Here is an 11,769-nt window from a genome sequence, read left to right as displayed (position 1 = left end):
ACCCCTTCCTGGGACCCGGAGCCAGGCCCCAGTACCAGTAAGTGCTTAATGTTACTTTCACCCCAGCAGAGCTGTGACTCAGTCCCACAGCCGAGCCCCAAGCTAGTCCTGCAGTCTTAGCACGCACAAAACTCCAGTTGGACGATGTCCAATCTTGCATTGTTCTATCACGCACAACTCCCACTGAGTTGAAGCATGCACTGCCTGATGGAGTGGGATTCTGATTTAGTTAATTGCAAGATTTCAAAGCACTTATTTCCTATTCAAACTAGAGAAAGGACAAAACAAAACCCGAAATCTAATCTTTCCCAATGTTTGGAAAATTCAGAATCTTATTTATATAATAGGCCCAACCAAAATCCTAAATCCCACCCACACGTGCCCTCATATCTCAGGATTATTTAGATTTAACTTTGTGGCTTGGACATGTCTCTACAAATTGCCCATGACTTTGCCTTTTTGTATAAAACACAGTAGACCTGATTCTCCTCTGGGCCTCATTTGCATCTGGGCAAATTGGGTGTTACTACGATAGCCAATGATGGCCATAAATTGAGGCCCAACCTAGAGACTGAGCCAGGTGGTGCTCCAGGAGGGTATGGCCCTTTAGGATTGGATAGGATGATTGATGATGAAAGTGGGTGTTAAATGCTATTGTTTTGCTTTGACAAAGTTCTAGTGCCACTTTGCACAGGCGTAAGTGACTCCATAATGTGCCAGCCAGTGGAGAATCCTGGGCCATTGGGGTTTCCTTGTGTTATTCCTACCATCCATTGTACATTCCAGATCTTTCTGGAACTGATTACTGTGCACTGCATTATATTTCACAGTGTGCTGGAAATAGAGGGCCAGCACGTAACCTTCTTACTCAACCCTTACTTGGGCAAAACTCCAATTGACGTCAATGAACTTCAGTTTTGCCTGAATAAGGACTTAGGATTTTGTCCACTGAGCTTGATCGTGCTCTTATTAAAGCCCAATCCTGCACTTTCTTCTTACCACCATCTAGGTAAGGTAGTTTAATCGGTTTGTCCTGCATCTGCATCAGCATTCTGTATATTAAAGGAAGTGAATGATGAGCTTCTTTGCAGAAATGGTTTACGACCAGAAAGCTCAGTAAATTGTTTTTGAGAAATGATCGCTGATTATAATTTAAACCTAGGGAACAACAAATCATAATAATAAAAAATAAAGGCTCCCCCCCGCAATCTACTTATTTTTTAACCTTTATTATTTAGGACAGGTCATGATCCTGGATACAATCCTACGGCATAGTCAGCCACTTTGCTGCACTGTCTAGGCTATTGGTATTGTGTGTGGATGCAGGGGAAGAGCAGCCACCACTGAGCCACTCCTTCTCCAGGGCATGGTGAGTGGTGATGGGTGGGCAGAGATGTGAAGTGGGTGGAGCCAAGGCTCTGGCACTCCCTCCCCACCAAGTACCAGGCAGCACAGCTGAACTAGCATGGATGGGTGTGTGAACTGTACCAGGAAAAGGTCTGATGCCACTTACTTCCTCCACCGAGCGAGAGGGAAGCAGGGAAGCTTCTGGGATGATGCAACTACTCAATATTGATTAGACTGCGAGGTGCTAGTAAGCCCATTGGAAGGATTTCACTAGAACACTGCACGGCAGAATCCCTGACCCAAAGCAGTTATAACCTAAGATGCAGATGAATGGGTTGGCAGCCCAGGAGAACTGCCCTTTATCATCCAGACCCCCTGCTCTGAAATGGCTAACTTTAGAACATTGAAAAGATGAAACAAGACACCTGACACAAGAGAAAAATGAATAAATGCATTGCATTAACGCATTTCAAAAGGCACATGAGCTCAGATACAATGCCGTAAAGGCTGCACACGTACTAATAGCCCAAGACTACAGCTGGGAAGAGTTATGTGTGTAGCTTTTTGAGTTGAGTGTATAGTCAATAGAACAAAATCACCCTCATATCACCTTTCATTATAACTTTTATTACAGTGAAAAACTAAATATATTGCTCATAACCATATGATGTTCTCTGGGTATCAGGTCATAAGAGGCAAAGAACAAAGAATCAATTTAGAGTGTTTCTTTAAGGATGAACTCACTCTCAGAAACAATGGACATGTCCTATTCCAATGCAACTTCTCAAGCAATTCTGTCATCTTTTGGGTTTTCATGTTTTGCACCTGCAATCTATGCACAAATTATAGCATTTTGACTGCTACCTACCTGACTGTGCCCTAAAATCACATAGCTGGTTACCTAATAGGTATCCTTTCTGCCTGCACTGGCTGCACAATTAGAAGTGAGGCTGAAGTTTCTTTAAAAATGTGTCCCATAGTGAATAGCTTGGAGCATACTCACATGTCTGCCTAGACCAGCAATACAGCTGTTTAAGGCAAACTCTTAGACAAAGATGAGCCATTCTTTTTTCAGTCACCACATTCTTTTTTTCCTCTATTGGTCCTTTTAAAACGTTAGTGTCATTGGCGTGTTTAGTGCCATTACTTTGCAATAATGAGAGCACAAATCCCTGAAGGCATTGGAGTAGTGCCAGTAGAGAATTTGGCTCTTAGTAGTCATTGGAGGAGTCAATTAGGCACCTAAATACCTTTTGAGGATCTGGGACCTACTACTTGTGGGAAGCCAATGCACTGAACTGAGGAAAGGACCATTAACCCTACCAGGAAAAATGTCTGAAAAGTAAGCTAGCTCAGGCACTGAGTCAACAAGGCACTTAAGCATGTTTAAAGTTAAGCATGTGCTTAAGTGCCTTGCTGGATAGTAATGGAATTACCCACATGCTTTACATCCAGAATAATCTTCTTAGGGAATTGATGAGTTCCTCACTGTGTGATTCATTAAACACGGGCTGGATAAATTACCTGAGAATACAGAGTAGGAAATACCCTTGCATTTGACTGAATGGCCTTTTTTAATCCCTAATTTTTATGGGCCAAAACCCCTCTGACGTGAAATGTGCAACTTCCATTGAAAACAAAGGGTCTCATTCGCTTCTTGCTTACACGGAGGTATATCTGAACTAACTGCATTAAATACACTCGGGTGTCTCTTGTTAAACATTGCATGAATGAATTAGGCCCAATGAGCTAAAATCTATTCTTGTTTATACCAGTGCAATGCCACTGATGTTAATGGGGGGCCCCACAATTCTAGGAATTTTAGCTAATTCTTGCTACAGTGTTAAGACAGCTGTAGCTACAGGGAACATAGAAACATGGCAACAGGACTGATTAGCTACGACTAAACGCAGTTAGGGAGGAAAATGAATTCCCCAGTTTATCATGTGATCAAACAAGAAAATAACACAAAATCCCCCACCTCCTCAACAAATAAGCCAAAACTTAAGTGAATTAGTCAAATATGTTTGCGGTCATTGAGGTAAATATTTGGAAGTGGTAGGGAGGCCCAGTCGTCTGGTTTGTAAGTGTAATTTGGGTCTGAGAAAAAAATTGTCTGCAGTTTTTGTGCCTGCCCTTGAATCCTGGATACAGATTGTAATAGCTGCATGTTTAACTATCTGATTTATTCCCACAGTTAGTTAAGGGGTCCAAATGCCATGATATGCACTTGCAGCCACAAAACAACAGACACAAACTGCACTCCCGAAAAAGCATGTTGAGCCGTCAAAAATGTACCCAATAAGGTTACCTGGATTTAAAAGCTTTGCTTAAATGGAAACACACACAGAAACAAAACTTTGTCATTTACATCATCAAGCCATACACTTTGGGCATATTGCGAATTAAAACAAAAGCGTTTACAACAACCACTATTTGCAGCAATAATAATTCTTACATACCTGTGCTTCCTGGTACTATTTTGAGCTAATGGCTAACTAAACAGACAATTTTGCATTGTACCCAAATGTACTTTAGCTTTCTCACACCCTTATTTGTTACTTAATAAATGCATGTGTTAATCTAAGGTTGTGGTCCATGAAATAATTACAGGGGAAGTTCTGCTCTCCTTTACATTAGATTGAATGTGTAGTAGCTGCATAGGTGTCATTGGAGTTACTCCAATGTAACTGAGAGAAGAATATGGTGCACAGTCTTTCAGGAAAACTTCGAAAGTGTGATTGTTGGGTGAGTGATTGTTTCTGCTAGTTTTCTCCACCAATTGCTCTAGATTTCCTTGCGTAGGGCAACTTTGATGCTGCTAAAGATCTTCCCCAGGGCCTCGCACAGTGGATCACAGAAGGTGTGGATGCACAGGGAGTAAATTCTGCTGACACACTGGATTTCGATCACGTAGCTTTTGATGCAGGGCACTACTGCCCAGATATGACAAAAGGAGATTAAAGCAAAGAGGAAGCCCCAGATGACTGCCAGAGGGATTCCCAACACAACCGAAAGCAGCCGGTAGCACCAGTACTTGCTGACCGTGAAGGTGGTGTAGCTGGTTTTCCATACTCCATCAAAACTGTATGTACCTGCTGGCTCAGCAATGACGTCTTCAAAATCCACCTGGAATGCAGACAAGACAGGGGTGGGTTAGGGCAGTGCCACTCACACAGAATTCAAGCAGGGCAGGTAATTATCATCCAACTGGAGAACAGTGCTCACAATCACTCGTCTGTTTATTGGCCAGCTGAGATCTGTCATACATAGGCATGCCCCTATTCTACTAGTGATGATTCCGAAGAACTGGAGAAAATAGAGGGTACAGTGAAGGAAATTAGGTATATGATATCAGACTCTGTACCCCTTCCAAAATAAAGGACCCAAGCCAAGAACCAGTGGGAAATGGGTCCTGTGTGGAGGTGAAAGTGTCTTCCCTACTCTCCATTCACTTCTCATCAGCTGGCTCTGGTGCAGCTAGGCCAGAGTAACTGCCGTTGTCCAAAAGGTCTACTTCACACTTGAGTTTGGGGCACAAAATTAGCTGCAAAATGTTGAGCCCTTAGCCAGTTCTTCACCAAATCACCGTCTCTTTTTCTTACATCCTGTCGGAGAAAAACTGAGTTCTCACTCTTTTGTTTAGGTACAGCAAGTCAGAAGCTTTATTAACTCTCACAATTGTGCAGAGGAGAGAGCTAAGCAGATCTCTCTCTGGTAACTAATTACAGGCAAGCCTTTATACCTTTCATTCACAGAAATAATGAGGGACAGACAGCTGCATTTTGTCTCTTTGATATCTCATTTCTCAATTGTTTTGACTCCTGCCAACATACAATATTTTCTATACCTTATCTACACAAGGTCTCCTACACCTTATCTATACATACCAGGTCATGATGACTTATTACACAGTTCTTTTTTACTCGCCTCACACATTCTTCGCTTCTATAAATCTCGCGTTATTAGGGTTATTATGTGAAGGCAGTTATATAATGAAGAGCATGCAAGAGCAAAAACATTGGTGTCTGAAACACATTTACTGCTCTTGGGATTCTTCCTTTTCATATATGATTTAATATCTGAGTAATGAAAATGAATCCCACGGTGGTTTGGTCTGTGCAACGAAAAAACGTAAGGATGCAGCTAAACCTTATCCAGGTATATTCTAAGATATTGTATTGGGGACCCACTCATTTCAGCAGGTACAGACTTGTGGTGAGATTTCCCCTACATCCTCCTTCTCCGTGGGTCTGAAATGCCACTAGAGCAGCTGCTTAGTGAGGTCTGCACTTCTGATTCTGATCCTGCATGGAGACAATGCAGCAGGTTGTAATGCTGTTCTTGGGAAGGGTAATACTGCCCCAGGAAATATCAGAACTAAAAACAGGAGGCACACGGAGAGGCTGGCTCAGAGAGAGGTAGGGGTGAATACTGGGGAGCAAGTTGTATCTTCCTGATCCAACCCTAACACCACTTAGAGCTACTGCTGGGCAGTTTTAAGTAGCAGCCCTGATATAGGGCCCTACACGGACTCTATAACAATGGAGGATTGGTGGGGTGGAATGGAGCTCCACTCCACCATGATCCCTTCCCAGCCCCACTCTTCCCAGCCCTCTATGTCAGGGTGGCGGGGGGGCCAGATGCTGCAGTGCTTTTACACCCAGTAGAGAGTTACCCCATGCCAAGGGGGAATTCTCATTTGCAGCTGGATAATGGCTCTTTTTCACTGAGCTGCACAAAGGGGCTGTAACACACAAGAATCTGACCCAAAGAGTTGAGGTGGTTTTTGTGGAAAATCATTGCCTTTATTAAGCTAGCTCTTGGTGCTTAGATACCTTGATTATGCGGGCATTAGAAACGGACAGAGAAACACAAAGCTCCCCACTGGAAGAGGAAGATACATAAAGACTAAATTAAATTAAAAACAATATTAACGGACATGCGCCAGTCTATGGCATTGGTTGCCTCACAAATCCCGAAGACAAGGGCCCTCAGCTGGGGAGGCTCTTCAATTGGTCGTAAGGGTTCAATGGTAGGCATGTTTTTTTAGTATCTCGTGCAGTCTGAATTGCCACCAGGCGACACAAGGTGATTCAGGAAGGTAGGTTCCAAACATGCAGGTCTTTATCCCCATGACGCTTTGTCCCCCCAACCACAACGCTCGCAGGTCCACCACCTTGAGCACCCGGGGCAGGAAATGTGCTGTGAAACTGTTTACTCTTGAAATAACACACACCGCCTATTCCTACCCTTTCGAGCCTTCAAGGGCATTGGCGGGCTTGCTGCTAAGAGGCGGACTGCACTCATAAAATGCCCACAAACCTTCCGATTTATTATTTGTTTTTTTTTTTAAATATTCAGAGCTCAATTAATCAGCTTTACAAACTCTGAGGGAGGTAGATCCACTTTCCTCTCCACATCTCCCAGGGACATTGCTGCTACCCGGCAGAACTTTGAGGTGGGGTTTCTTTTAATTACAGAGCTGCTTAGTTGTGATTGAGAAACGTCTGCGAGAAAGCAGGAGCTGACGTATTTCTCGTGGGTAATGTATTCATCAGCTGCATTTATCACTGTAGTGTTGACAAAAAATATTAATCATGGATGATAAACACAGGTTAAAAGGCATTTGTCATTTTATTATGAAACCATTATAAATTGTGCTTGCTGATTCTCCACATTAAAGAACCTGTGGGCATGACTGATCATTAGAGAATGGTTTTATGCTTGACCTAGGCTCTGATTCAATTAAGAGTTTAAGGACATGACTAACTTTAAGTACATGAGTAGTCCCATTGAAGTGGAGGAGTGATATCCTGGCTCCGAAGTCAACAGGACACCAGTGGAGCCAGAATTGCATCCAAAATACTTAAGTGCATGCCTGATTTTGAAGCCAGAAAGTACTTCAGCATGTGCCTAACTTTAACCACATGAAGAGTCCTTTTGACTTCCTAGTGGGGAAGCCCCTTTTTCAAAGAAGGGTGCACCTGGTCCTAATTCTTCAGGGAGTGGAGTGCCCTTAACAACCCCCATTTGTTCTGTTCTGGTGCAGACAGGCTCAGGGAGCACAGATGAGGTTCCACAGGAGGTAATCGTTGTATTACCAATGACCCAGAAGTGCCACACATAGTCAATAATACTTGGAGGGAGAGTGAGCCCTACAACAGGAACTCTAGCTGTCTTCCAGTACACACCTGAGATCAACTGGCTCTAACAGGAGTTGAAGGCACTGAGCACCTTGCTTGACATTCAGTTTGGATCTTAGGTGCATAGAATACATATTTATATGAGCATCTAACTGCTGACTTGAGTGTCCTAATATGGACTTGGGTCCCCTAACTTAGGCATGCTGTCAGTTGACCTCTTCTACTTGTTAGGAAACTGCATGGCAGCCAATAATATGCATTTCCCTTATTCTTCTGAAAGTGACAGCCACGAAGCCTAAGGACATTGACAAAGAGCTGTGATCAACTCCTCCAAGCTGGCATCGCTGCTTAACTCAAGCAAGGGACACTGATTCAGCCAGCACAGTAAGGCCTTGGAGATTTGTAAATGGAAATCCACCTGGCCCCGAGGGAAGCATGTGACTCAGCATGACTTCTTCCCCGGTCTCTCCCACTTCCTGTATATACCTCGAAGCTGCAGATCCTCTTGGGCTTCAGTGGTGTCTGGGAGCCAGAGGGAGAATGCAGGAACCACACTTCCCCACACTCCACAGGATTGGGACCTAAACAACTGCATTTTGCTACCTTCAGAGCCATGTAGCAAGCCGTGGCATAGGGCTTCAGTTTCTGAAGATGGAATCGTAACATCCAAGTAATTGTGTTAGATCTGTAGAAGCACAGATCTTTCAGCCACAAGGCTCCTTTTAATCTCACTTCAATCTAATACCATTTTCCTCCTGGAAATTTCAAAGCGATTCCTTGTTGTAATTCTGATAAAATCCTATTGTTCCATCGGTAGCAACCTTACACCTTTACACTCTTTTTCATTTAGGTATGGAGACACAGTCAAAATATATACCAGTCTAGCTTATGTTTACCCCCCTATATGATCAAAAATAGCCTTACTCCATATGTACATTGGTATAGCTGATTGCAGTATCTGGACCAATATATTTACAGGTACTAACAAAACAGATAGTGATGTGCAGAAGAGATACAAGAATGCATGTTTGGTGGGGAACATATGCTGGATATAACACCACTACCCAGCTGTCCCAATCCCATTTTGCCCTGCTCACTGAATGTCCATCTACCACACAGTAGCTGTTGCACTTGGTGGCCGATCATTCAGCCTCCCACTTCGAATACTAACCTGGCCTTTGCGTCACCTGTTTTCAAAGGTGGCTCTTTTTCTAAATGCAGAAACCAAAGCTCACATTCCAAGACCTCCTCTATTGACTTTAAGAAGAGGTTCAATCCACACTCATTCATCTCATTCCTGTGATGCTTCAAGGAAAAAGAATAATTTAACAGAGCCTTTTCAATCTTTTCGCTTACCCTCCTGGGGCCAAATTCACCCTTGGTGTAACTCCATTTAAGAAGATATTGTTGCACCAAGCCCACATGCTTCAATGGTCAAAGTTAGAGACAACGCCCTTTTGAGATTCAGTCCAGTATTCCTCGCTCAGTCTCTCTGTTGATCAGGGCATGTCGGTATGAGGGAGAAACAATTCCGTTCTAAATAAGACTGTGAACACATTCAGCTGCCCCATCGTCTCCTGCACTGCACTGAACAGGGACAACTTGCTGAGACAGTCAGTGTCATGAATTTTGGCAGAGGTTTTTTTTTAAAGGTTCTCTTTAATTATTTAGAGTGACATGGGCATGAGTCTCTGTTTTATATTTGGCTTCCTGCTCCCCAAGACTAATGGGAAAATGTCAGTCAATTGGCAAGCTACAGCCACGGAAGTTGGAGTGAGTATGTTCAAGGAATCAAACAAGCACATTCATCAGAGATGGGAAAGCCACATGAAATCACCTAAAAAGAAGAACAGGAGTACTTGTGGCACCTTAGAGACTAATGAAATCACCTAGTCAGTGTATGCATCTCCCTGGCAATGCAGGATTTCCCCTGACAGCACAGTTTCAAACTAGTGCCCTCGATAATCCCTCTTCCCCTGGCATATTGTCCAGCTACACCCTATATTTAGTGATTTAAACATACTGTAGAATTTGAGCCTGATATAAAAGCAAACTACCAATAGATTTAGTGCACTAAAATGCAGAGATGCTTATAAAAATCAAAGGCGCTCAGAAAATGTACCTTTATAACATCTTCATTAATGTGCTTTGGATCTCTGTTCACCAGGTCTATTTCCTTTGTGTGCTGGTCCTTTATTATTATCCTCTCCTCAAGTCCAGTTTGCTCTTCTGCCATAGTTTCTCGCTAGAAGGGCACAAGTCAATTTAAAAAAAGTCCCAGAACCCTTGCTCTGCTGGCAAAATACCTCGAAAGAAAGTTGTGCATTCAGTATCCCAAGCTTTGTGCTCTTCTTTACTTAGCAAACCCCACCCTGGATACCAGTGAACAGCTGCCGCACTATAGCTTCAAGACCCTCTGTGAAATCTGCCTGTGGCAAACCTCCAAGCTAAAATTAATAGTGTAGCTCACACTGAGGCCTGAAAGCATTCCTTAAAGGGGCACTGGACTCATCTATGCTTTCACACCATAGAGCTATCTTTTCAAAGGCGTTAGCCTGGATGATTCATAGAGAGATTGAAGAAGGGTCATTTTAAAGAGAAAATGATGCAAAATATATTATTGGAGGCTTTAATGGGACTGCACTCTAGGGGGGTGTTCGTTCAGAGTATAGACTGGAGAACTTCAGGGGCTCTACAGGGGTGCATGCTGGAATAGGAACTTAGCATCCATTTCCAGAGTGCAGTATGATCACACTCTTCAGGTTTAGCTCCACTGGCAACTGCAGAGGGGACTTGGACTATCCTACTCCCATGTGGACAGTCTAACGCTGGTGGCTGTGCTAGACTAATGCAGTGTCAGGACTGATCACCATAGTTACGTCTACTGTTGCAGAGGGAGGGGATAGGAAGTAGGCTTGTGCCTCCTGTACACCTGTGTAAGGCCAGCCACAAGCTGGACCATGGCATCACTCATTCATCCTTCGGTGTGCCCAATGGCAGAAGGTAAGCCCACCTAGAAACGTACAAGAGACATTATGGGCCAGATAGTGGCTAGTGTTTGAGTAGGTGTGGAGCCTGCTCCCTGAGAATAACTCTTTGGTCTCATGGCGCCCCGCAAAAGGGTAAGGAAGGTGAGGTGGGCTGAAGGCCCTGCATCCTACACACTAGCTAACTGACCAGGTGATGGAGAGGGAAGGGAGAAACGCATACAATCTGCTCCTAAGGGATTGTGTAGCAAGTATGCGCTCCTCTGTATGGTGGAACACAATGTTTCCCTGTGCTACCAGGAGGCAGCATGATACAGCCCATTGCTCCCACGAAGCTTTGCACTTCCCCCAACACAGGTCATCAACTGACTGCTAACAGCCAGGCAACACAAATAAGAGAACCACGTGGGCAGCACCATGATGAACTATGCTCCGTGCAATCCCAGTATCAATAAGGGTTGTATTTTAAACATCCTTCCAGCTCCCCATTACCAAAGGAGACAGAAGAAAGCAACAAAAATAATACATAGACCAGAGAGCAAGACCATATGAGAGGCTGAGGCAAATAGAGTTATTTGGAGCCTGTAAAAGAAGTGACTCAGGAGAGGCAGATCATGGTCTATAAATATCTCCAAAGAAGCCATATTGTCACGGAACAGCCGAACAAATCCCCAGAGTCCTTTTAAAAGGCAGCCAAAAATATATAGTCTCGGGGAAGGAACTTGGAGTCTTCTAGCTTTTTCATGTAAAGAACATTTCAACCAAACAGAAATAATCAAAGTCACAAATCAAGAAGGGCACATACTCAGGGATATTTGGCTCCTTAGAAAGTTAGGCAGAGTGCCATCACAACTATATTAATTAGGATTCATCGAACACTTATTGCATTTAAATATCCATCTGCTATCTCTTTCCAGTGCTTTGTGACTAAGTTAATGCATTTATTCTAAATGCAGTGTAAAAAAATTCCAGTATGAAAAAATATATTTACAAACATCTTAATTTGAAGAAATGACACAGACTATCTGGACAATAACTAATCATTATTTTCTCCCACCATAGACATGTAGGGATTGGAAGGACCTCACTAGATCATCTAGTCTAGTCCCCCGCGTTGTGTTATCATGTGCTATTGTGGAATAAACAACTAAACAAGAGTTATTTTTAAGTTTTAGATTTTCACTAACGGGGTTGCCAATATTACCTACATTAGCTACTGCACGAATAGCAGAGTCCCACAACAAACTGCTGTCTGGCTGGCCTATTATAATCTAGTGGAGTTAGGTAAG

At 43.3% G+C, this 11,769-nt stretch overlaps 1 protein-coding gene across 1 annotated transcript; it reads right to left on the bottom strand.

The window, feature by feature from the left end:
* Positions 1-1,953: 1,953 nt before the first annotated feature.
* CAV3 (caveolin 3) lies at positions 1,954-9,886 on the bottom strand. Its single transcript, XM_054036046.1, has 2 exons — positions 9,616-9,886; positions 1,954-4,476 (listed from the first exon to the last, which is right to left on the bottom strand). The coding sequence occupies exons 1-2, from the start codon at positions 9,727-9,729 to the stop codon at positions 4,135-4,137; spliced, it is 456 nt and encodes a 151-aa protein (XP_053892021.1). The 5' UTR covers positions 9,730-9,886; the 3' UTR covers positions 1,954-4,134.
* Between the last annotated feature and the right edge of the window lie 1,883 nt (positions 9,887-11,769).

Source organism: Malaclemys terrapin, chromosome 7 (assembly GCF_027887155.1).
Source record: "Malaclemys terrapin pileata isolate rMalTer1 chromosome 7, rMalTer1.hap1, whole genome shotgun sequence".
Classification (NCBI taxonomy): domain Eukaryota; kingdom Metazoa; phylum Chordata; order Testudines; family Emydidae; genus Malaclemys; species Malaclemys terrapin.
Note: the sequence above shows the minus strand (reverse complement) of the source record. Positions and strands in the feature narration are given on the sequence as shown.

What these genes read in the sequence shown, in the direction of transcription:
- CAV3 (XM_054036046.1), bottom strand. Translation starts at nt 9,729, where the DNA reads ATGGCAGAAGAGCAAACTGGACTTGAGGAGAGGATAATAATAAAGGAC. An exon ending in TTAATGAAGATGTTATAAAG is followed by an intron (nt 4,477 to 9,615) that starts GTACATTTTCTG and finishes TCTGCATTCCAG; the next exon opens with GTGGATTTTGAAGACGTCAT.